General features: G+C 36.1%; 1 protein-coding gene across 1 annotated transcript in view; it reads left to right on the plus strand.

Annotated features, from left to right (window-relative positions):
* Nucleotides 1–26,091, plus strand: part of LOC6050129 (putative uncharacterized protein DDB_G0286901) — a 194,498-nt gene that overhangs the window by 14,981 nt on the left and 153,426 nt on the right. Inside the window, exon 2 of the mRNA XM_038260785.1 lies at nt 8,295–8,407. Coding sequence (XP_038116713.1) covers nt 8,295–8,407 — 113 coding nt within the window. The remainder of the gene's footprint in view (nt 1–8,294; nt 8,408–26,091) is intronic.

Consider the following 26,091-nt stretch of genomic DNA (forward strand, 5'->3'; position numbering starts at 1 on the left):
CGACCAAATTAGAGAATTTAGTTGATTGAAAATAAATAATAAGAGATAAATTAAAAATTGATCGGTCTTTTTCTCAATTTCAGGTAAAGTTGCCTTTTGATTAAAATGTTTATTATAGCATTTTCCTTTGAAAATGCCAGAATCAGTTTTGTTCATAAAGATTAACTTTGTCAAATTTAAAATCTTGTTTTGTCAATTACCAAAAATTTTACAAAATTTATTTATGTTTTATGTTCTATCAATTTATACAATTTTCAATAAATTATGTCTGATGAAAATCATAAAAATAATCCGCAGTTCCTTTGTGGTTTGTCCAACAACGTTATGTGTATGTTATTTAAGACAAAACGGCATTTTTTTTGCTTTTATTTTATTAAAAAAAAGTTTAGCGTAATTAAACTTCCTGACATTGATATGCATTTTTTTCTTATCTACTATATATTTAAGTTCTGAGACTAAAATATATGAGTTTTTAAAATTGTTGAAAAAAAAACTTTATGTTGACACCCCTTTCACTGTCAACGTGGCAATGTGTCCACTTTGGAATTTAATTCTGACCAGCGTTACAGACATTCACTACCTTAAAAATCTTTTTTATTTTTCCGTTCCTTCCCGACAACCCTTTCCTCTAAATGCATCCTCCGTTTCCTTTTCTGCCCAATCCCGGCCCGTCGCAAAAGGAAAAGTCAGCGCGGAAAAACTTCCTCCCGCCGCCCGCCGAGAAAGTGAAAGTTGAAACATTTTGCGCGCACAAAGTTTTATTTGCTGCGACGGAATCTTGATTACAAATGCGACAAATTTGCTCGGTCAATATTTGGCCACGAAGGCGGGCTGGTATGGGAGGGAAACGACGAAAACGGGTGGGGCCAAGTTTTACGGAACACGTTTCGCTTTGATGGATGGAAAAGCCGGACCGGCTCCGAGCTTCGGGGAAAAACTTGAAGAGGTCGGCAAATTCTTGCTCTTTTCCGGTGATGTTAATTGTAAGCTTCAACAACTGTCGAGGATAACATCTCGTGCTGGAAAAATTCTGCGAAAAACATTTGGCATTTTCAAGCGCGAAAACTTCAGTTGAAGTAACAAGAAATTTCAATCATTTCCCCCGTCGGCGATTCCTCGAAGAAGATTAAAACTTTCTCGCTCATCAGTCCAAAACAATCATCATTTGCTGGAATGTACCCCCCGAGTTTCCCCGTCCCTGGTTGATTTACGGGGGGCCCAGATAAGCGCACGGAACAATGCTTTCAACGCCGGGGAGATCGAAATAGTTTTCCAATAGCTTTTCATTCGACCTCTCCTGAACAATCGTCTCCTGGCTCTTGTTGCTGCCTCGGTGCATTTTCATTTTCCACTGCAAAAAGGTCGTCGTCGTCTCTCGCGCGGGGAAATCCAAACAATAAAAGTTACGAGATGGAGGTAAAAAAAAGAAAGGGTTTAAACGTCCATTTTTTATAGTACTTTCTTTACTCCGACGGTGAACAATGGGGCAGAGTTGGTGGTGAATTTGGCAGTTATGTTGTTTGAAAAAATCGTTTTGCTCTTTTTTCTCAACACAAGATTTTTTTTTTAATCAAGACTAACATTTCAAAAGGGCCAAGCATTCAATATTTTAACATTGAAAATTGGACCATTAATTGCTGAGATATCGACATTAGATAATTAAGGGTTATTTGGGTGAGACTTAGAAAACATGAATTTTCCTATTTTTAAACATTTGCTTGGCAATATATCAGCAACTAAGGGTCGTATCAACAAATTTCAAAAAAGCAAAATATAGAGAATTTTCTCAGCTTTTCAAAAATATTTTTTCAAAAGTGGGCAAACATGGGCACTATTTTTTTAAATGAGTAATTGCGACTGTTTTCAAAAAAGTTACCTAAAAATGGTTATAACTTGAAAATAGAGCACTTTTTCAAAATTTCACTAAAGTACTTTTTTATTGCAAATTCGAAAAATGAAGTTGAAAATATTTTGCGACCAATATTTCGATTTTTTGAAAAAAAAGAGCATTGATTCAAAAATTCATAACTCAGTCAAAGATTTTTTGCACTGTCTGGAAATTTCTGAAAAGTTGGCATTTGATGTCCCCTAAAACATATCAGTAAATAAAAAAAAGTTTAGTTTTTTTTTTGCAAATCAAGTTTTAGTGACAAAAAGTTAAATTAAAAATCACCAAAAATTTTTGTACCGTGTATCATTTTTTTCAGTGTAGTCCTTATCCATACCTACAACTTTGCCGAAGACACCAAATCGAACACAAAATTCCTTCAAAAGATACAGATTTTTGTATTTTCATATATCATTTTTGTATGGTCAGCTGCCAAATTTGTATGGAAATTATATGGACAAACTTATGATGCCAAATGGCTTCTTTGGGCATACCGAAGGCACCAAAATAGTTTCAGTCGGATTAAAAAATACAAAAATTAAAATTAATTAAAAAATAACGTTTTCGTAGAGAATTGCTCAGCTACAACACCTTAGGTTTTAAAGAAGCATGCAATAAAACCGTTTGGCATGACATTGCCATCTGGTTTTCAAGACTTTCTTAAAACATTCATAAAACCTAATTGGAAACCATTTCGCTATTATTTACACCAGGTTTTATGTCCGAAGCAAAAGCCATCTTAGAACCTTTAAATTAGCCCATGCTTATTGGTTGCTGTGGATTCCAACATAAAACTTATAAGCAATCAAGATGCTACGATTTAACCTCAATAAAACTAGGTGGTGGTTAGCTGGTTGAAAAAAAATCTTGGGCATGAAATAAAAAAAAATTACAATTTTTAAATTAAGCATAAAGGGCAAAAATATTTATTTTTTTATATTTTGTTCAATTTGTGTTCAAACAAAAAAAAATATAAAAAACGCGTGCCATATTAAAAGCAAATGGAAACACATATTAGACAACTAATCTTTTACAGTTTTAAAGCAAATATTTTCGACTTCATATGTGGACCACCCTAGTGAACATTCTTGAAATTTGATAAATTTTCGTATTATATTTCCAAAAACTATAATTTTCATATTATCATCAATAGGGCTAGTGATTTTTCACGGCTCAAAAATTGAAATTTCGCGGCATGACAATCACAAAACGTTGGAATTTCACGGCAATTTCACGGTACTCCAAAATCTGCTTAAAATAAATGCAAAAAATGTTATATTAGTATTTTTGTGTGGAGGCTAGTTACTTTGAGAATTAACAATAGCTCAAGTAAAAAAATATTATCCCCTGACACAAAATATTCAACTCAATTTCTGTATGAGTTCACTTTTGTTCAATTCTACATTTTTTACATCTGAAAGACTAAATAATTTGCTAAAATCTGCATTCTTAATTCACCAAAAGTAGAATTAGTGTTGATTTTTTATTGTTTTTGTAGCATTTGGTATTGACAGTTGCGATAAATTATAAAAAATATACCTGAAAATTGCGATTTTTTATCAGCATCCATTATATTTTAAATTGAAGAAAAAACTTTATTTCAACCTAAAATATTCCAATCATTTTGAATTTTCCTCACGTGAGAACATGTATTTTATTCATCGTCATTTTATCATATTTTCAAAGGAGATTCAATATAAAACTAAACGAAATTTAAAAATAAAATAGAAAAAACTGCTTTGCATTTTCTTTCATTGAATTTCACTATGTGTTATCCATATCTCATTTTGCTGTATATTTACATGTGAACATCAGCATTTCGTTAGAGATTTTGTAATGATCATAATCTGCAAAATGAGATCTTAATTTACCATTCAATATTTTATATTCATTTTAAGAATTACTTTCAAAATGCTCGTCTTGTGGTTTGTTTAAATACAAAAATCAAATTTTCAAACACTGATTAGCAATTTTCAAGTGATTTTTCGAATTTCGCTGAATTGACTAGATTTCACGGACAAGGGCAAATTACACGGATTACGCGGCTTCCGTGAAATCGCGTAAAATCACTAGCCCTTATCATCAATATAAAAAATATTGAAATGTTAAAAGAAGCAGCTGACCAACTAAACTTAATCTGGACTTACAACATTTGAGACTCTGTGGCAGAGTTTCCAGATACATCTAGAAATGCAATATTGTTCAAGCGGCTGAGAGATTAACATTTACCAGATGTGACAAATTTTGCCAGGCGTTTAGTTTTCTGAAAATTTTAAAGTGTTTTTTGAATAAGATAAACGTGCCAACCTTTGAAATGATTATGTTTTAAATGTTGAGTATTTTTGAAGTGCAAATCAACCCTCCTAGAAACATTAAAAATGGATTTGACTTGACGAATTACTTTTTTTTAACAAAATAACGCTTTCCACCCCTCTCTGGTGTCCTTTTTGCCTGCCAGATTTTTTTTTTTTCATTTTTGACCAGTCATCCCTGCTTTGTGAATTATGAGATCCAAATTTTCAAAATCCATAGAGAAATTGTAGTTTTTAATGTTTAAACAACTATGTGTTGAAACAAGGAAAAATCTATATCTCTGTGATTTGACCTCTTCACCTGCCCATTGTGATTTTCTCCCACAATTCCACCAGGAGGAAAGGGATTAAATAAACGAAACATGGACCAGCGATCGGGTCCAGCGAGCCATGCCAGATATGAGGAACCGCCGCCACCCGTCCAGAAGGGTTGTGATAAGAGCAGCCAGCAAAATCAATTTCCTATTGTTGGCGCGAAGTGCCCGAGGATTTTCCAATTACCGGCGGATCCGACGTTCGGGATAGGGGGGGAAAGGTTGTGCTTTCAATTACATTTAATCCCATTTCTTGACCGATAGCTGATGCCATTGGGTCAAACAAAGTCGGGATTCTGGGAAAACTGGGGGTCAATCGCGATTGGTTTGTCGATTTAATTAAATGTTTGAAGCGTTGCCACTGTCAAACTTTGGGAAATCAACTGTACAAAATTTAACTTGTTTTTTTAACTGGTTTTTGAAGACATTATTTTACTTTTGTTTATTTTTTTTCTGTGCTCAAAACAGTTGTTTTCGACTCAGAAAAAAAAACCCTTTCATGTTAACAAGCTCTAATTAGCTAGACTACCGGGAACTTGACGCGTCCAGCCAGTAGTCGTCGTTGAGAACCTCGTACGACGATGGGTTGACGAGACGGAGAAGGAGGAGGGATCGTAAACGGCCACGACATAATTAGCGGCCAAGGCGTTCGACGACAACCGCGGACGACCACGCACTCTTGACAGATTGGCTGGGCCCTGCTTGAGTATCCCGAGAACTTTTAAAGAAGGATCATAAAAAGTAGCTGTGGAACGTCATAAACAAGAATGAAGTGTTTACTAGTTGGAGGAAAAAAAACTGATATTGAGAGGTTCTGGGAGAAGGTTGAACTCTCAATGTTGGTTTAAAATTTTGGTTTGGAGAAAGAATAACAATTAAGTGAATAATTATAGTTGCGAATTTCAGTTTCTTATTTATTACTTTACTATTTACTTTACTTTACTATTTTTTTAATTATTTGTATGTTATTGTTTTTCACTCTTTTAATCATTGTATTTCTTTAAATATTTTTGTTTGCTCATTAGTTATTACAATTTGATGATTATTAAAAACAAATCAATCTTTTTTTCTTTTATTTTGTAAATTGTTGTCGTTAACATGAAATTCATAATCAATGCAGACGGCTAAGAAACTGTATGGGTGTGCATACCGGAATGGTACGTACATATTCAATAACTTGTATTATTTGAAGTAATTTTCTGATCAGTTTGGTGTCTTCGGCAAAGTTGGCGATATAGATAAAAATTGGTACACGGATTTTTTTTTGGTGATTTTTATATTACCTTTTTTTACAACTTTTTTTAACTTTTGCAATTTGTTGATCTGTTAAAGGGGACAAAAAAGCAAATTTTGAACCATAGAAAAGTATGGGAAAAAATGTTGCCGCAGAGTTATGATTTTTTGAAAAGTTGTGTTTTTTTGTAAAAAAAAATAATTTTACTGGAAAAAAATATGACTTCAATTTACAATGCTAAATGAAATTTTAAATCGTAAAGTGCTCTAAAGATTTTTTGATAAAGTGCACCGTTTCCAAGATATAACCACTAAAAGTTTAAATTTAACTCAAAAAACGCTACTTAATCCACCTTTAGGTGGTTGGTGCCTTCCTCTCATTTATAGTGTGATTCCAACCCCCTAAAGTGTCCACATGGTTTATGGATCGCCCCTAACGTGATCTTAGCAGCAAAGAGGTCCTAATAAAAATAAGTGATGAGTAAAAAAACAGACTGCCTACAGACTTTTTGTCAATATTGTACATACACCGCCGTGGGGAAACAGATTGAGGTTATGTAAATTTAGAGCATTTTTTAAACTGCTTGTAATTTTAGATAGGTAAGTCAGATCTTGAAAATTCTTAATCCACAAGAAAGTTCATTTCAGAACCTTTCCAAAAATATATAATATGGCAGGTTTCCATGCAAAAACCACCCTTTTTTTGCAAATTGTGAAATTTATATGCAGCAGCCAAACAAACAGACATTTGCTCAGCTGGTGATTCTGAGTCGATATGTATAAATGGTAGGTCTAGGAGGTCTAATTTAAAAGTTCATTTTTCTAGTGATTTTATAGCCTTTCCTCAGTTAGGTGAAGAAGGCAAAAATCTAGTTTTTCGATTTTTCAAAATAGTGTCAGTCTCAATAATTGGCCATTCCTGAAATTATTTTTTTTTTCTAAGGTAGAGACATTTTTTCAAAAAAATCGCCTAAGAGATTTTGATTAATGGTTGCTGAAATACAGCGAATAAAAGCAAAAAACAAGAAAACATTTCAATTTTTCGCACATTAAAAATGTTCATACAATTTTACAAGTGTTCCATTTTTCAACATTGCATATTGGACCATTTGTTGCCGAGATATAAAAAATGGGGGGCTGTTTAGTTGAGGCTTCAAAAACAAAAAAAAACTTTTACTTTATTTTATTTTTCAAAAAAAATCAACTTTTTGGAAAAAAGAAACATAAAAGGACAATCATGGACACTATTTTAAAAAATCTAAAAACTGGAATGTTTCAGTTAAAATTAAACTTAGGTTGCTATATCATAAAAAAGTGATAAAATTATGTAATACGGATTTTGAGAAATTAAATTGCTGTAAAAATAAAAATTATTAAAAAATCGGCATTTTTTCCGTGTCACAATTTTTGCCGAAAACACCAAAACGGTAGGAAAAATTTCTTCAAAAGATACAGAGGCAAACAAATATAAAAACTTTAAATTTCAAGCCAAAGTCTCAACATTTGAATGCAAAACGTGTTTTAAATTGCATTTTACACTGATTCAAATGTTTTGCAATCTAAGTTTTAACAAAATGTAAGATTCGCGAAATAAAACTTTTAGCGTCGAAAATTATCAAACATTCAAAAGATTTTTAAATCAACCCCAACATGCTAAAATGATTCTAAACGCAGAGGAATGCATTTTAAATTGATTTCACATCAGCTGATTAATTTCTATTGAAATTATGAAGTTTTTTGAAACAAAAACTTTTTGCCCCCCGATTTTTTGGGCCAACTTTGAAGGGGGGGTGATAAAAACTTGTATTAAAATTTGTACCAGCCTTGAGGTTTTTTTTAACAAATAAAAATCGCACCCAACACTTTTTTGGCTGCCGTTTTTAACGTAAAATTTAATTTGCAATCAAAAATTACTCTACAAAAATGGTGTTAAGGTGACGCGATTTCGAGAAATGGTCGCTTAAAGTTTGATTTTAGCTAAAAATTTGCAGTTTCTCGATTTTTTTAAAATAATGGTCGCATTTCTGAAATATTTTTTTTATAATCAATTTTAAAACCAATTTTTTTACAGCTTAACAGAACAAACCTAATCAGAAAAGATGATTCTACCACAATTAGCATCTTAACCCTAGTCCTCAACCCAGCGATTCCTCCCTAACTATTTACGATTGCGAGTCTACAGTTTTTTTTCTATTCCACGTTATCCTCTGCAATGTCTGCTGGTCCAGTCGCGTCTAGTCGCAAAACAATCAACAGATCAGAAGAGCACAAAAACAAGTCAGAAATTAAAAAAAAGGTATCCTTCACCAACAGGGGCATCCCATCGCAGACTCCCCGACTGACTGGGGAGACCTTAATTAAGTTATTAATGAAATGTTTGCTTTTAATTACACATCTGCGTGCGGTGGTCGGTGCTTTTTTTAACGATCTCCCCCGACCTCAGCGTGGCTTTGATTTGTTCTACAATGATGTTCGCGGTCTCCCCTCCCCCCTGGTGACCGTTCTGGAAAACTATTCATCTCTGTATTTTTTTTCTTTTAATTTCAGATCCTCGACGCGAGCTACCACAGCAGTCCATCGTTCCAAACGTCCGCCGTGATAGTGCTCAGCTCGGTGCTGCTGCTGTTGGTCATCTTTATCTCGTCGTTACTAGTGTGGAAGTAAGTAGCTTTGTTTTTTAAATGGTTGTTTAAGGTTCGCTCTTTTAATGTGTGAATTTTGCCCCGGGGGTTTCTCGCGAGTTGAGAGCGAAACAAGCTTAAATTAGGAATAATGACGCGATCCTTCTTCATGAACTTGATCAATATCGAGAATAGTTTGTCCAACTATGATTTGGAACCATGGGGACATTGAATTTCCCAGTACCTCAACGTGGCAAGTACTTTGCAAATTGAAAACGACCTAAAAAGTCCTTTCTAGGAAATCGCAAGGATCGGATCAATGTCCCCGCAGGTCCACATGGTAGCAAGTAACCCCAAAAGACCCCAAACAAATGCCCAATGCAAAATACCATACCATTTCTTGTATTGATCGAGTTCATGAAGACACGCCACAAATAAACGCGATTCAACTTGACAAACTATGTCTAGCTGTCTTCAGCCGTGTCCCCGGAACAACGGTTTCGTTGTCAGAACCTGCACTTAATCATCGATTCGAGTTTAATTTTAGCGCTGCTCTAATAAATGTACACACGACGTCGACGACGACTCTTCAGACATTCCCGCCGAAAATGGGCGTGGTCGAAAACGATGTTCGCAACGACAACTACACTACACTGTACCACCTCCTCCCCAGCGCTCGCTCGAGTCTACGTTGAGCCCAGCATGTATCTTTAACGGGCCAAATTTAGCCGAAACGAAACTGGCGGCACTAAATCACTTAGGCGGATGATGACGACGCTAGTAGTTTTGGGTGTCTACGGGATTGTTGGTGTGTTTCACAAGCGAAATAAAACATTTGAATGTTGTCGAGCGCGGAGAAACTGTTTCTTCAACCGGTGACGACGCTGACACGCCCCCCGTTCCCTGCGGGGAGAGATTCCGTGGCGAAAGACTGCGCGGGAAAGAAGCTGGACGGCGTTTTCTGATTGCTACCAACAACATTCAATGTCATGCTGTTTCGCTTTGGTAGTCCCCATTTGCTACCAAGTGAATCTTACTTCAATGTGATCTTGGTTCACTACCAAAACAATTTTCAGACATTTGTCTAACAGCTACCATCCACATTTCAAGCCACTATGACTTTGGTAACATCCTTAATTAAGTTATTAATGAAATGTTTGCTTTTAATTACACATCTGCGCGCGATGGTCGGTTCTTTTTTTAACGATCTCCTCCGACCTTAGCGTGGCTTTGATTTGTTCTACAATGATGTTCGCGGTCCTCCCCCCCATCCACATTTCAAGCCACTATGACTTTGGTAACATCGTTACCAACTTAAGTCTTGATATCCGGAATCTTCCATACACTTTTAACTGAGAATAATTGTGGTCAGCTACCAGTTCAATGTTTGGCAACTCTGATTTGCTACCAATTGAATTTTCAGTCTAACCTAATTCAGTCACCTAGTCTGCTACCAAAAAAAAACTTTTGGTTACCATCATTCTTGTAAGCTTGGCTAGTTACCACATTTTAAGTTATTACAAATTGCTATCAGTTTAAACTTGTGTCGCTGGTCAAGTTGCTACCAACCAAATTTTAAGGCACCATAACTTTGGTAACGTCCAACTAAAGTCTGATATCCTGAATTATCAATACCCTTTAAATAAGAGATAATTATGGTCAGCTACCAATTCAATGTTTGGCAGCTTTAATTTGCTACCAATTGAATCATTCTATTCAGTAACCTAGATTGCTACCAACGAAACTTTTGATAACCACTATCCTTGAAAGCTGGCTTCCATATGTACTTGCAGTTATCTTAGTTTGCTATCAATTTTAATTTCAGTCGTTGGTCAAATTGCTACCAACCAAATTTTATGGCACCATATTTTTGGTAGCATGGTTACCAACTAAAGTCTGATATGCTGAATTTTAAATACACTCAAAACAGAAGATAATTCTAGTCTGCTAACAGTTAAATGTTGCGCAACTCTGATTTGCAACCAATTGAATTTTTGTATTCATACAACAATTTCTGTCGTTGGTCAAGTTGCTACCAAAAAATCATGAAGTTTTGACTAGTTACTAGTTTAATGTCTGGCAATTTTGATTTGCTACCAATAGAATTTTTGTCAGTCACTTAGTTAGCTACCAACGGATTTTATTTGTAACCGTTATTCTTGTAAACTTGGCTTGTTTTCATATGAGTTTACATTTGCAGTTATTAAAGTTGGCTACCAATTGCAATTTCAGTCGATGGTCAAGTTGCAAAACTAAACCCACCATAACTTTGGTAACATCGTTACCAACTACCAGTTAAATGTTTGGCTACTCTGATTTGCGACCAATTAAATTTGTCTATTCAGTCACCAATTTCTGTCGTTGGTCAAGTTACTACCAATCAAATTTCAAGCAAACTAAAGTCTTGACAGCCTGAATTTTCAATACATTCTAAGCAGAAGATAATTCTGGTCAGTTACTATTCCAATGTCTAGCAACTCTGATTTGCTACCATTTTAAATTTTATCATTCACCTAGTTTGCTACCAAAGAAACTTTTGGTAACCATTATCCTTGTAAACTTGGCTTGTTACCATCTGCGTTTACATTTGCAGTTATTAAAGTCAGCTACCAATTTCAGTCGTTGGTCAAGCTGCTACCAATCAAAGTTCAAGCCACCTGTTGGCGGCTAGACTGGCTGCGTAAAAATGACAGCCCTGCTCGCTTGCCGCAACCAGCTTGCTGTGATCGAGCGCAACCCTGCGCAACGCTTTTCGCGCGCAACGGCGCGACGTTGCCGCGACGCTGAACGAATGAAACACGAACGACGACCGACGACGACGACGACGAGAGAAAAAACCGCCATTTTGCGGTACCATTCCCTTTTCACCCTCGGTAGAGTCAACACACTTTTAAGTTAATTAGTTGTTAATTAAAGTAGTGTTAAAGAAAACCCGAGTGCTTTACTTCTTCATCACACCCACGGCCATCGGATTCTAAAATACAGTCCACCAGTGAACATTCCGCCTTTTTTCCGTGGGGCCAACGTGCCGGCCCGAACACCACCATTAGGTTACAAACTGAAGTCTCGATCATCATTAGGTCTTACAAAAATGCAGAAATTTGTATTACCCAATCTCCCATTGGCAACTCTTTTCGCTACCAATTGAATTTTCAGTCTAGTCTAGTTCAGTCACCTAATTTACTACCAACAAAACTGTTGGTAACCAACATTCTTGTAAATTGGCTAGCTACCAAATTTGCAGTAATTGTAGTTTGCTACCAATTTTAATGTTAGTCCTTTGTTTGCTACCAAATGAGGTCAAGATATCATGTCTTGCCTTTGGCTTAGTACATGATACATCTTATTTGCTTTCAATCGAATTATCAGATTATTTAGCTTACTACCAATACCAGTTCTTATCGATAATTTAGTGGAAATTTATTTTGCTACCAACACAGTTTATGGAAATTCGTAAAGTTGATATCATTTAAACTTACACAAATCCTTCCATGTAACTTTGGTTTGCTACCAAATGGATTTTAAATATATTTTTTCACAATTTACTCAGTTTAACTGAATATTTTTGCTACCAATTGAATATTTAATTCCTCTAGATTGCTACCAACACTAGTTGCCGCCGCAATTATCGATGTTAACTTTATCAAGTATTGTCATTATCAGACTTACAGACATTTGCAAAGATGCTACCAATCAAACTTCTGGGAATCATCTCTTTCGGTATCCTAGGTTTGCTCAAAACTAAACTCCAAACATGGTCTTTTTGTATTTTGATTCAATTCATGGTGAATCTGATTTGCTATCAATTAAATTATCAGATCTCAGACCTTGCTACCAACGTTAACCATGGGCATAATAATTGTGGTCAACATGGTTTGCTACCACTTGAGCTTTTATCTAACATTGTAACTGTGAATTTAGTTTGCTACCAACACGATTTACGGACATTCCTATAGTTGCTACCATTTAAATTTATAGAAAAAAAATTTCATCACGGTTACGTTGATTCACTACAATTGAACCTTTGGTTCTTTTGATTGAACCTTTGGTTCATCTAGCTCGTTACCAATGTTCTTACATTTGTTTAGTTGCTACCAACAATATTTTCTGACATTTATCTAGTTGCCAAATCAAATTACATTTACCTTCGCAGTAAATTTGGCCTACTTCCAACCTTAGCCTTGAAATCCTACATTTCTGGTTTGCAACTAACTTAGTTTGTGTCTAGTTTGTTACCAACACGATTCGTCATCATCCTGGTAACCTTAGTTTTGTATCTAGCTGGCTAGTTTTTCAGTCATTTTATCATGATTTTAACTCTGACTCTTGGACAGGATCCAATAAAGTCTGTTTTGTGCCGAATTTAATTTAATTATTTAGCTACCAAATCGATTATTAGAACTTTACTGCCTATGTTCGCAAAAATGTCCCATATGCAAAAACAGCAAGCTGAGAAAAACGCGTTTGAAGTTTGTCCCATACATAGGGCTACGTGTTAAATTTTCGCGAAAATACTGGATTTCCTCCTGATTTTTAGAACAAAGTATTGGATGTTATAGGCTCTTTTGAAAGAGCACACGATTTTGAACCAAACGGCATCAATAACTCAAAATCGATGAAAATGCATATGGGACATTTATGCGATCAGGGGCAGTTTAGGTCATTTAGCAAACCACTTGCCATTTAGACTGTTTTTACTAAAATGTTATAATAAGTGCTGTTCATTTGCTACCAATATCATTTGTCTTAACCCAATTTGTTTTGTATGTAGTAGTTTCAATTGGCTACCAATTCCAGATCGATTTTTTGGTAAACTTATAATAGAAATCATTTTGTTTTGAACCTAAACTTTAGTTTAAGCTAGCTCAACTCTCTGATTCTTACTTTTTCGTTGTGTTACCAATATCAATTATGCTTGGCCTGGTTAGCTACCAAGATTATGTATGGCGTTCTTAGATGGTTACCAAGCTAATTATCATTTTAGAACGTTCCATATTGCGAAACATCTCGTATTGTAATTATTTGCTGAATTGCTACCAATGACCGTGAAGTTGGATAATTTCTTTATCAAGCCCAAGCATGCTACCAACCGCTACCAACTTATTAAATGACTTGATATTCACCTCGTAGATCACTCAACTTCGAAGGCCCTCTACATTCAAAAATTTCGTCACTTTCATCCAATTTCCGTCGCTACCAACCGTCACCGCCGAGAAATGGTACGCGTCAACTGTTTTTGTTGTTGTTGCTATTCTACTTAAGTGACGACCATAAACGGGTACCGAAAGGGTTCGAATTACTCGAACCAAAAACCGCTCGCGCGCAATAACTGTTGCGGCAGTCCATCCGGACCTTTTCGTGTGACAAAATGATAGATTAACGATGTTTATCGTTCGACTGGTTTTGGGGAGTGTCTTTGGTTACGACACGATTTTGGGTAATTTATACGCGCGCGCGCTGACTTGATCGTTTCTAAGCGTTCAGAAAAGCCTTCATGGGGGAGAAATTTGAACACTGCGGCGTGACAGCTGGATCGGCTTCGGATAATCGGCGATGATCTTCAGGCGGCGGGATTCGATAGCCATCCGAAAACCACGAGTTTGCGCTCATTTTTCGCGGTTTTCCTGCGGGACCACCCGCGGTGGTCGCACCTCTCGACGTCGTTGGTAACCGATTTCTCTTCCCGATTGATTTTGTTTGCGGACGGTGGAGATGCTCTTAAGAACTCAATTAGTCAACAAGTGTCGCGGTGCCTCTCCCTGTAGCTGTCAACAGTGAAAATGTAAATTTCACTTTCCCCAACAAGAAAAGAAAGATAGAGAGCAAAAAACAATCCCAACTATGCGCCAGAGTAGATCTTGTCCTGCCTGATAGTGACAATCGAGGAAGTCTTCCTCAACTTGGTCCTTGGCGACGGGCGGAAGTTGTGTAAATATGCTTTAATTAATTTAATTAGTTGTACACAACCGGGGAGAGAGAGAGGGAATAAGAGACCATTGACAGGTCGGCCAGAAGAGGAAGTGGAGTGGATTTTTCCTTGTTCTTTCGCTTCCAATTGCCTTGTCACTGCGGCGGTAATTGGGACAGACTCTCGACAACTTCCGGAAGGGACGTCACGTGGATTAAGTGCCGAGAGTTGGTGGGTGGAAGTTATTGAAGGAAGCGACCTGTTCAGTGAAATCAGTCCAATTTTAAAACAAGCTTATAGGTTGGACATGGAATTACGTTTTCGATTAAATGACTATTTGATGAATTAAACGAAAAAGCATTCCTTTGCAGTGAAATAAGCCTTTGGACGAAAGCTTTTGTTCATTCGGTTGAATGACCTGTATGGTTGAATAAATCATTCAATTATAAAGAAATGTAACAAAAAATTCCAATTAAATTGCCTACCCTGTTAAATGACACAATTTTCTCTGAAACTTATTACATTTTCAAAAAATATATTCTTAGTAAAAACATTGAAAATTTAACATGATATGGTTGAAATTTTTCACAAAATACCGTATTTTTCGAACATACTCAAATTTTCATAGACCGAGCCACGTAGCCTAGTGGTAACGCTTCCGCCTCGTAAGCGGTAGATCGGGGTTCAAATCCCGGCTCGGACCAACACAACTGGAGATCTTTTCCCTTCTGGATTTGATTGCTTAGTAAAGGGAAGGTAGTGTATCATCACAAGCTGGACCTTATCATGACACCTTAGGGAGGCGACCTATGGAATGTTAACATTCACCTCAACATGTCAACATGTTAACATTAAGTTAAGTAATAGCCACTGAATCCTCTTTGTGAATGCCGGCCCCGATACTCTTCAAGGGTGTTCCACTCAGGAAGTGGGAAAGATTTACTTTTTAAAATTTTTATCATCTGCGATAAAGGTTTTAAACATATTGAAATTTTGTATGCTTTTTCAATTTATTAGAGTTTTTATTTTTTTTTCTTGGGAAAATACTAAAATTTTCACAAATTACCTTATTTTTCAAAAATACAAAAAAAAATAAAAATTTGCGATGTGGGTATCAAACTAATTGAAATTTCGTATGCTTTTTGAATTTATTAAAGATTTTTGGAAAATACTAAAATTTTCACAAATTACATATTTTTTTCGAAAATACTCAAATTTTCAAAATATGCAATATGGGTATCAAACGCGAAAATTTTCATGCTTCATACATGCATTCAAATTGTGTATGCTTCATATCATACAAAATTTTGCGTCGTTTGATAACCATATTAGAAATTTTAAAAGAATTGTGGTTAATTGTGAAAATTGTAGTATTTTCAAAAAAAAAAATATAATAAAGTTAAAAAATCATGCAAACTTTCGCTTCGTTTGATACCCATATTGCAGATTATGAAAATTTGAGTATTTTCGAAAAATACGGTGTTTTCTGAACAATTTTGAGTACATATTTTACTTTGAAACTAACTAGATTTTCAAAAAAAAAAATCTTATTGAAAGCATTGAAAAGTTAACATAATATGGTTGAATTAAACGATTTTAGAAAGATTACAAAAAATAGTTATTGTCTATATCGATTAGGGTGGGTACGTTTTTCAAAAAGTTCTCGGATCAAGTTTTAGTTTGGTTCCCCTTGTAGGGCATGCCCATAGGGACTTTCATGCCAAATATCAGCTCATTTGGTTGTAAACTGGCTGCGCGCATCAGGGTTAAAGTTTACATGGGAATTACTATGGGAAATTGGAACTTTTTGTTCAAACGCTCCTACAGGTCTGAAAAAATAACGCGCCAACTTCTGGTATGGTCAGGCCTATGGGGAATGGTCTGGAGAACACTTTTCCCGAAGAGAGCATATGGATTCGTTGTACCTAAACCTGGCGCATCGGCAAACAATCCGATGTCTCCGGAATCAACGGTTTTCCCTGAAAAAGCATCAATTTTTCCTTAGCATGCTATGAAAGCTCGATGAACACCGCGACGCCATACGTCAGGCAGCTACCACGTGGTTGAAATATTTGCAAAAAATATAAATTTGCTATGCAAAGATCCTGAATTCAACTAAATAATATCAGTATTACTAGGAATGATCATTTTCTAGTTAAAAGAAGGTTTGCAGTTGAATATTCCAGCCGTTTCTCACCCACGTGGTAGCTGCCTGACGTATGGCGTCGCGGTGTTCATCGAGCTTTCATAGCATGCTAAGGAAAAATTGATGCTTTTTCAGGGAAAACCGTTGATTCCGGAGACATCGGATTGTTTGCCGATGCGCCAGGTTTAGGTACAACGAATCCATATGCTCTCTTCGGGAAAAGTGTTCTCCAGACCATTCCCCATAGGCCTGACCATACCAGAAGTTGGCGCGTGATTTTCCCAGACCTTTAGGAGCGTTTGAACAAAAAGTTCCAATTTCCCATAGTAATTCCCATGTAAACTTTAACCCTGATGCGCGCAGCCAGTTTACAACCAAATGAGCTGATATTTGGCATGAAAGTCCCTATGGGCATGCCCTACAAGGGGAACCAAACTAAAACTTGATCCGAGAACTTTTTGAAAAACGTACCCACCCTAATATCGATAGAATTATCGAAATAACGATAACGATAGAACTATCGTTATCGAGCCTCGATAATTTTATCGTTAACAACCTTGGTGATTTCGATGCGTTTCATCGCCAACTTTGTCAAATATTAGGAAAAAAAGCAATTGAAATGCAAAAAAAAAATCTATATAATTTTGAACAATTTTTGGAATGTTAAAATCTTTTGAGAAAGTGATATAAAGTGAAAGTGAAATCACTATAAAGAAATGTAATAATTCCATTGAACAAAAGACACAGCTAGACGTAATGACTCATTTTGATCGAATTTGATGAAATTTGTTAAAAGAAAATTCGGTGAAATGACCTTTCATGGCATATACACTCAAACAATTCAATTTAATGAATCATTTGATTAAATTAACCGTTCGATGAAAAGACCTATTCTGTAAAATTGCCAAACTTTGTAAAGCTCATAAAATGATTTGTTAGAACAAAACAATCCACAATTATTTGGTGAAACGGCTCTTCTAGTGAAATCGCTTACTAGGAAAAAAAACAGCAACGAGGCCCACACAAAATATCATTTATTGAAGAATTTTTTTTTTCGATGAAATTATTCCATGGGTAATGGCTCAAACTATTTGGAAATTATTCATTTCAAAGCAAGTATAGCTGATATCTCAGTAAAAAAAAAACATGTAAAATGGCATTATTTCGGTGAAATGTGTGTGTGTGCAACCAACCAAACGGGACCACGCGGTCGCTTCTTACAAATTGAGTTGTTTCCATGTATTTTTAGATCTTCATTCTATACATGCAAATAACTCGCATAGGCATTTGGAAGGTGTTAGCTCTGACCCATTTCTACGCTGGCTAGCCGAGCGCGAGGTCCCTCAGCTTTTATCGACAAGCCCCGCCTGAAGAACGTTTGCATCAATCGGATTTAAACGTTATTTAGAACTTCCGAACCCTTGTCAAATGGACAAGGACCCAGCGCGTATATAGTTGATAGTAACAGTATTCCTAATTCAAGGCATCGCTCACCAAGCCGTGCTGGCCTAGTGGTTAGCATTTTTGCTTACCAATCCAGAGGACGGGGGATCGAACCCCGACTCGGGCGACTTTGATTTTTCGTTCATATTCAGAGTTTCAAGATTAATATTTCCTATACTTTCTCGTTGGGAGCAGATGGGAATCGAACCCAGGACCATTCGCTTAGAAAGCGAACACCGTAACCAGTCAGCCACGGCCGCTCCTCCAATGGCATTATTTCGGTGAAATGACCCAAAATTGATTTTGCTTGACCATTTAGCCAAAAGGCCATTGCTTAGATTTTTGTGATTTCGTCAATCGGACGTTTTGATAACCGTTTCTAAAGGTTTTTAACGAAAAAATCGTCCTTTGTTCGTTAATACCAAGTTAAAACGATACCCCAACGCGCGGTAATCCTGGCCACAACACATTCAGGGTCAAATTTAATTAAAATCATCGCACTTCTTTGCGGAACCGATATTCTCGCGAACCAGATTATATCACAATCCTTTCCCGGTTTGGCCCAATTATGTCCGATATCCGGCGCACCACGAGTCCCACCTTTCAAGGCCACACCGTGTCAATTAAATTTCCATTAAAACAGAATAAATTTATCATAATTGCGCCTACCTCCTTGCTCACCCCCCCCCCCCCCCCCTTAAAAGTGGGTCAGCCAAAACTTTGGGGCCAAATTAATCGAAATAAATGAAATTTCGCCGCAGGGAACTCCAAGGCGAAGCCGACGAACCGGTATCAGATGATTTTGTGAATGCGGGGAGGGGGGGGGGTCTCCGGAAATCCCGCGCGTCTCAATTAACCTTTGGACCGGTTTTGACGGAAGGGGGGAGGGCACGTGGAGTTCACCCCCAGAAAAATCGATTAGCGTCGCGGCGAGACCGCGATTGAGCGCGCGATGATTGATGTTTGTGTGGGTGGTGATGAATAATAGCCGCTTCCGCTCCAAATGTCACTCGCAAGGTAAATTCGATTATGACAGTCATGCAAATCGATTACGTGACGCGAATTCTTCAAATCAAGAAAGAAAGAAAAAAGATTTCTCCGGGAATCGAACCGAATCCCGTTGATTGCTAGACTTTCTTCCTCAAAGATGAGCGCTTGCTACGACATCAATTGTCAGAAATCTCTCGCTTGGGTGTACAATGATAGCCTGAAATTGTTCTCCAAATCTGCCAGTTCAGCTGGAAAACCACCTATCAGGGAGCAAGACCTCCTCCCACACACACAGGTGCACGTCGGGGAAACTTTCAGTTTCCGATTTCGAAATTTAAATTGGATTGCAAACAAACTTAACTATTCCGAGTGGAAAGCAATCCGGGTCAGACCGGCATCCGGCCTTGTGCAGACAACAAGATTCCCCTGCTGACGTAGCCACAGAAAACTTGCAGGACCAAACTGTCAAAGTTTGTGCCAACAACAACAACAGCACGTTTCCAAGTGTTGGTCCTGGGTCCATTCGGGATCGATACGGAAATCACCTTCCGGCAGAGAAGGAGAAGAAGTCGGGAAGGTGTCTCTCCCTTTTGTTCGGAACAAGTCAACACCACAGCATAATAGCACGTATGTTTGTGTGGAGTGCTACGGAAGTTGTAGGTGTGTGTGGGTTACTTCCCTGAAGGAGAGGTTATTCCATCAAGAGAAACCGACAAGTTCCGGCTATTGGTGAAGGTGGTTCGGTGTACTGTCTTGGACAGTCTTGGTCAGGTGTACCTTGCGTCAGGTTCGAAGTTGAAGAAGCCCATCAGCAGCAGTACGCTTTGTTGTAGGCTCTAATCAAGTTTCAATTTCATTAACTAACAGTAGACTGCATGTAAGTGCCTATGGAGCTGGATCAATATCAAAAACAATTGAAATAAGTAGAATCGGTGCATGTTAGGAACGTATACAAGATTCTTCGTATTGGTTTGAAACTGGAAACCTTTTGAGTCGGTAACTGTTCTATCATCTTCCAGGTTCACTAAGCTTTTGTCAAAAATACAAAAATACAAAAATACAAAAATACAAAAATACAAAATCTAATCTAATCTAATCTAATCTAATCAGACCCTAGCGCAGCCAATCTTTCGAAGGGATCCTGGAGAGTGCCTTAGGTTAGATGACGCCTAGCACTCTTCTTGTCATTTATTAACATTTGTAGTGCGCCATTGCATTAGAATGCATTGAAACATCACAAGCGTTAAAGCGGCCAGGCCTACTGCGTAAAGCCGTATCGCAGAGATGACTCGTAATTGGGTTGAGTTTGAGCACTGAGTGTTCGAACAGCAACACAATTCTGAATCGACAGGGGAGGAAGAAGCGTGGGGACACACCACCATACGCTCCGAGATTTTTGGTTGTATTCGTTGGGAGCACCATGCTAAGAAGGTTTGGTACTCCGGGACCCTCTGGGATGGGACATTGTATTTCCACGAATGCCCTGGACTCTATTTGCCGTGGTTATAGCGCCACAACTCGCTCACAAAAATACAAAAATACAAAAATACAAAAATACAAAAATACAAAAATACAAAATCTAATCTAATCTAATCTAATCTAATCAGACCCTAGCGCAGCCAATCTTTCGAAGGGATCCTGGAGAGTGCCTTAGGTTAGATGACGCCTAGCACTCTTCTTGTCATTTATTAACATTTGTAGTGCGCCATTGCATTAGAATGCATTGAAACATCACAAGCGTTAAAGCGGCCAGGCCTACTGCGTAAAGCCGTATCGCAGAGATGACTCGTAATTGGGTTGAGTTTGAGCACTGAGTGTTCGAACAACAACACAATTCTGAATCGACAGGGAGGAAGAAGCGTGGGGACACACCACCATACGCTCCGAGATTTTTGGTTGTATTCGTTGGGAGCACCATGCTAAGAAGGTTTGGTACTCCGGGACCCTCTGGGATGGGACATTGTATTTCCACGAATGCCCTGGACTCTATTTGCCGTGGTTATAGCGCCACAACTCGCTCACAAAAATACAAAAATACAAAAATACAAAAATACAAAAAGACAAAAATACAAAAATACAAAAATACAAAAATACAAAAATACAAAAATACAAAAATACAAAAATACAAAAATACAAAAATACAAAAATACAAAAATACAAAAATACAAAAATACAAAAATACAAAAATACAAAAATACAAAAATACAAAAATACAAAAATACAAAATACAAAAATACAAAAATACAAAAATACAAAAATACAAAAATACAAAATACAAAAATACAAAAATACAAAAATACAAAATACAAAAATACAAAAATACAAAATACAAAAATACAAAAATACAAAAATACAAAATACAAAAATACAAAATACAAAAATACAAAAATACAAAAATACAAAAATACAAAAATACAAAAATACAAAAATACAAAAATACAAAATACAAAAATACAAAAATACAAAAATACAAAAATACAAAATACAAAAATACAAAAATACAAAAATACAAAAATACAAAAATACAAAAATACAAAAATACAAAAATACAAAAATACAAAAATACAAAAATACAAAAATACAAAAATACAAAAATACAAAAATACAAAAATACAAAAATACAAAAATACAAAAATACAAAAATACAAAAATACAAAAATACAAAAATACAAAAATACAAAAATACAAAAATACAAAAATACAAAAATACAAAAATACAAAAATACAAAAATACAAAAATACAAAAATACAAAAATACAAAAATACAAAAATACAAAAATACAAAAATACAAACATACAAACATACAAACATAATCCGTGTTTTTCTTATTTTTTTATTTTTTTTTTTAATTTTTGATGCGTTTTGAGGGACTTAAAAACGGCAACCCTTGATTTTTTTTTTAAATATCAAATCAATTATTTTATGTTTTTGGTAAACCCATTCATAAGAACTAATTTTTTTGAAACTATTTTCATCGAATGTATTTTTTGAAATTTAGATCGAAATAAATGTAATTGGAAACATATCCTATCAAGCTTGAATCAAATTCTGCTCATTTTCAAGAATTTTCAATAAACCACATTATATGCAGATTTTGAAGGATCCACTTTTAATCACTCAATGGAAATCCCCTTAAAACTGCAAGATCATCTCTTTCAAAGTATTATGTGCAGTGTGCAATCCGGTAACGATAGCCCGAAACAATTAGTTTAATGACTGGCTCAAACTGGCTCGTTTCAGCAAAACTCCTAGAACGAACCGAGAAAACCCAGACAATTTTGCAAAGGCAAAGTTTTTTTTTCGTTCTCCAGCAATCTTCTTAATCTATTCGGAATGAGCACGTTACGACGAGGGAACAAACAAGATTCGGGTGAAGGATTGCAGTTTACAGAAGCAGCATCTCTTACCCCGGGCACTCAAAAGTAAATTCAGTTAAGAGTACGAACCAACGAAAACGATCCAATTTCGGACTCGCTGGAAATTCCCTGCAAATCGAAACTAGCCCGAGCAAAAGGGAGGGAAAAGCTCTGTTTGCCAGATAAAAAAAGCTCCCCCTCCCCCCCCCCCCTCCGTCGTTGCTGTAAATAATCTGCTTTTTGGCAAAGTTAACATTCCTCAAGTGCTTCTCTTTTTTTTTATTTATTTGCAAGATCCTAAAAATTTAGGACCTTAATTAAATGATAAAAACATGCAACAAAACCACCCTCCTCTCTCTTCGAGATCCGAGTCTGTCAATCTTGAAATTGCATTCCAACCTTGTAGGTTGTAGGTGACCTGCAGCAAAGCACACATACATTTAGGTCACATATCAAAGCGAAAATTGCTTGACCATCAGGAATGTGGAGCCTGGAGCTGGAAAATGGGAAATGTGGTTGGGAAATCAACAGTAGCATCGTTCCTCTTGGAAGAAAAGTGGTAGCTTTTAATTAAATATCTTCCAACAGTTACTTACCTTTGCTTTTTCAAACATTGTCATATCAAATCTTTGTGATCCCCCCCCCCCCCCAAGCAAGGTCGTAAATCGATGGACTCCCTCCGTTTATCTCGAGTTGCTACCGGGCTTTCGTATCCCCCATAAAAGAGCTTGAAATCAGGTGTGTGTAAGTTATTAGGCAAGTGTCGCATTATATGGGCGTAATCCGATTAGGTTGGGATGGAGGGAGGGAAGGAGGGGGGGGGAGACATGAGGTATCAAAACGTTGATATTAATAGGTGTGTATTATATTACCCATGTTCAAAGTATCGTTTGAAGAGGGGAGCAGGGCGGAATGATGAATGAGTGGTGGTGGCTTTTTGATCTGTTTGATCTTATAGAAGAATGGTGATGAGCTGGCTTTGGGGCTGAAAGGGAAAGACATTTTGCACCTACTAAAATGGTGTATTGATTTTATATGACTTGAAAATATTATGACAAATTTGATGTTTTATTAGCTATTTTTATTTATTTAACTTTATTAACGTATTCCAAAATCTTTTGCATTTACTATAAATTTTTCATTGGCTTGTTACTTCAGTTTTTTTTTTAAATTAGGTAAAACAATTTTGAAAATGGTGGTAATAAAATTTCCCAAATAAATAATTCTTAAGTTCAAATTAGGTTTTGCCTCAATACAATAAAGACGACAACACTGTTTAATATTTTAATGCTATTTTATCTCTTTATCATATGTCAAAACAGATAAAATTAAACTCAACACAGAGTATAAATTCCTGTGAATTCCATTCACCAGAATAGAATTTTCCACAGATTGAGCTTTTTCTAGAAATGTTTATTGTTGATGTTTTGCAAGAAGACAGGTATTTTTGGACAAAATTTAAGAACTTTATAAAGATTTACCCTTATTATGAAACAAAATTTTAAGATTCGAAGATTTGATGATTTAAATATTTGAAGATTTAAAAACGATTTCATTCAAATCGAATAATTTTTCTAAAGATTGAAAAAAAATAACGTTTCTGAAACTTTTTTTATTTCAGTCGGTTTTGGTAAACTATTAAATGATTTGGTCGTTTTTTGTTTGATAATGGTATAAACAAACAAGTTTTAACGCATTTCGGCCAAAACTTTGACTTTTAATAATATAACCTAAAATTTAAACGTATTTTATTAAAAAGCTATTAAACTTAGTTAACTAAATATAAACATTAAAAAAACTATGACTATCAAAGTCACTCTGGGATTCAAAATATAAATTTTCAAAGCAACTCTTTTTTTAAACACTTTAAAAATACTTTTTTTAAACTAGAGTATGGACTTTTGGCCGATCCCAATACATGTTTCAAAAATAATAATCTTGAGAAAAACGATACCAGTTAAAAAAATTCAAAAAGCCAGCTTATTCTAACTAAGATCTCATCTTAAATCATATTTAATCAACACTTAAGTAGTCATAAATTGAGAAAGGGTTGCCAGATTATTTATGTTTGGAAAGGCCTTTCAAATATCTATCCAGCGATGGATTGGATAACTCACCCGGACTTAATTTTCATACTCATAATTGAGATCTGACTTACAAAAACGTTACTTAATCCACCTTGAGGTGGCTGGTGTCTTCCTCATACTAATAATTTGCTTCAGGGTTGTCAGATCTTCAATATCGTCCCATGATTGATCCGGACATTATTGTTATACAGATAACTGAGATTTGACTGCAAAGTACATTTATACACAGACTGTCTGTGATTTATATCACATGAGTGGTCATTAGGGTGCCCAGAAAAAATGACCCCCTGCTCCACAAGCGGAAAACGGGTTTTTGGGTTATTTTAAGCATCTGTGTAAATTTTGAGCGAAATTGGATGAGATTAACCCATTGATACCCGAGCCCAAAGTTGTCGAAAAAAATGTTTTTCATACAAAAATGACTTTTTTAAATCGCTAATAACTTTTCAGGATTGAATTTTGCAGCTATGGTTTATTCTACAAAGTTGTAGAGCATTAAATTTCCAATGTGAATCTCACTTTTGGGAACATTCGGGTGGAAGTAGCGCACCGTGCAGACCAAACCGTAAGAAAGTTGGGTTTTCCATACATTTTTTCGATTTTTCCCATACAAACTTCACACCCGAGTATCAATGGGTAAATGTTAACCGATTTTGCTCATATTTGGCCCATAGTCCTAAAATAGGTCAAGGAACAATATTCAGCTTGTGGAGCGAGGTTTTGAGAAAAAGTCCCATATTCTGGGCACACTAGTGGTCATAGCTCGAGGCAGGGTTGCCAGTTCTGTAATGTTCTGTTTTTTTTTTGTTTTTTTTTCTTTAGAGGACAAATACTATTTTATTGAAAAAGGTGTTTCTAAGAATGAATACAAATCTTACTCATAAATTTGTTCGTATTTTAACATCGAAAATTGGACCATTAGTTGTTGAGATATTGGGATTAGGAAACAAGGGGTAAAACTTGGATGGGACTTGGACTCACTTATGGGATCACTTATTCTTTTACCCGCTAAATTTCAGCAACCAGAGTTCCAATCTTCAATGTTTCTTAGACTAAATTTGAGGAAATTTCAAAAAAAAATCAAAAAAGGAACTCATTGCCCCTATTTTAAACATAAAAAAACTGCAATTTTTAAGAGCGAGTCCACGAACAGGGCATACCCCTTTGTATGGGACCTCGTTTGGACCTCACCAATCTGCCTGAAATTCTCAGGGGTTGTTTGTACATATAAAACTAGCATCTGGCCAAAATATGAGCACTCTAGGTCAACGGGAAGTGGGGCAAATCGGGACACAAATTTTAAAGGTTTAAAAACGTCAAAAATCTTAAAAAGGCTATAACTTTGGCGAAATTCAATTAAATTTCAAAATTCAAAATGCATCTGAAAGGGCTCAAAAAATGCAACAAAATGCAGGGTAGAGCATCCCAATTGGTTAAATCTAAAGGGAGTTATTGGCATTTTAGTGAAAAAATAGCATAATTTTCAAACTCAAATAAAAAAGTGTTTTATGATTTTTGACGTTTCTGAACCTTTAAACTTTGTGTCCCGATTTGCCCCACTTTCCGTTGACCTAGAGTGCTCATATTTTGGCCAGATGCTAGTTTTATATGTACAAACAACCCCTGAAAATTTCAGGCAGATTGGTAAGGTCGATGCGAGATGGGTATGCTTTGCTCGTGGACTCGCTCTTAATTAAAATCAAACTTTAGGTGGCCCCTATGACATCTGCTCAAAATGGCGTCCTCAAGTCATTTTTTCTAAAAATTTACATGCGATAAGTTAGCACGATCT

This window comes from Culex quinquefasciatus, chromosome 3, assembly GCF_015732765.1.
Source record: "Culex quinquefasciatus strain JHB chromosome 3, VPISU_Cqui_1.0_pri_paternal, whole genome shotgun sequence".
Classification (NCBI taxonomy): domain Eukaryota; kingdom Metazoa; phylum Arthropoda; class Insecta; order Diptera; family Culicidae; genus Culex; species Culex quinquefasciatus.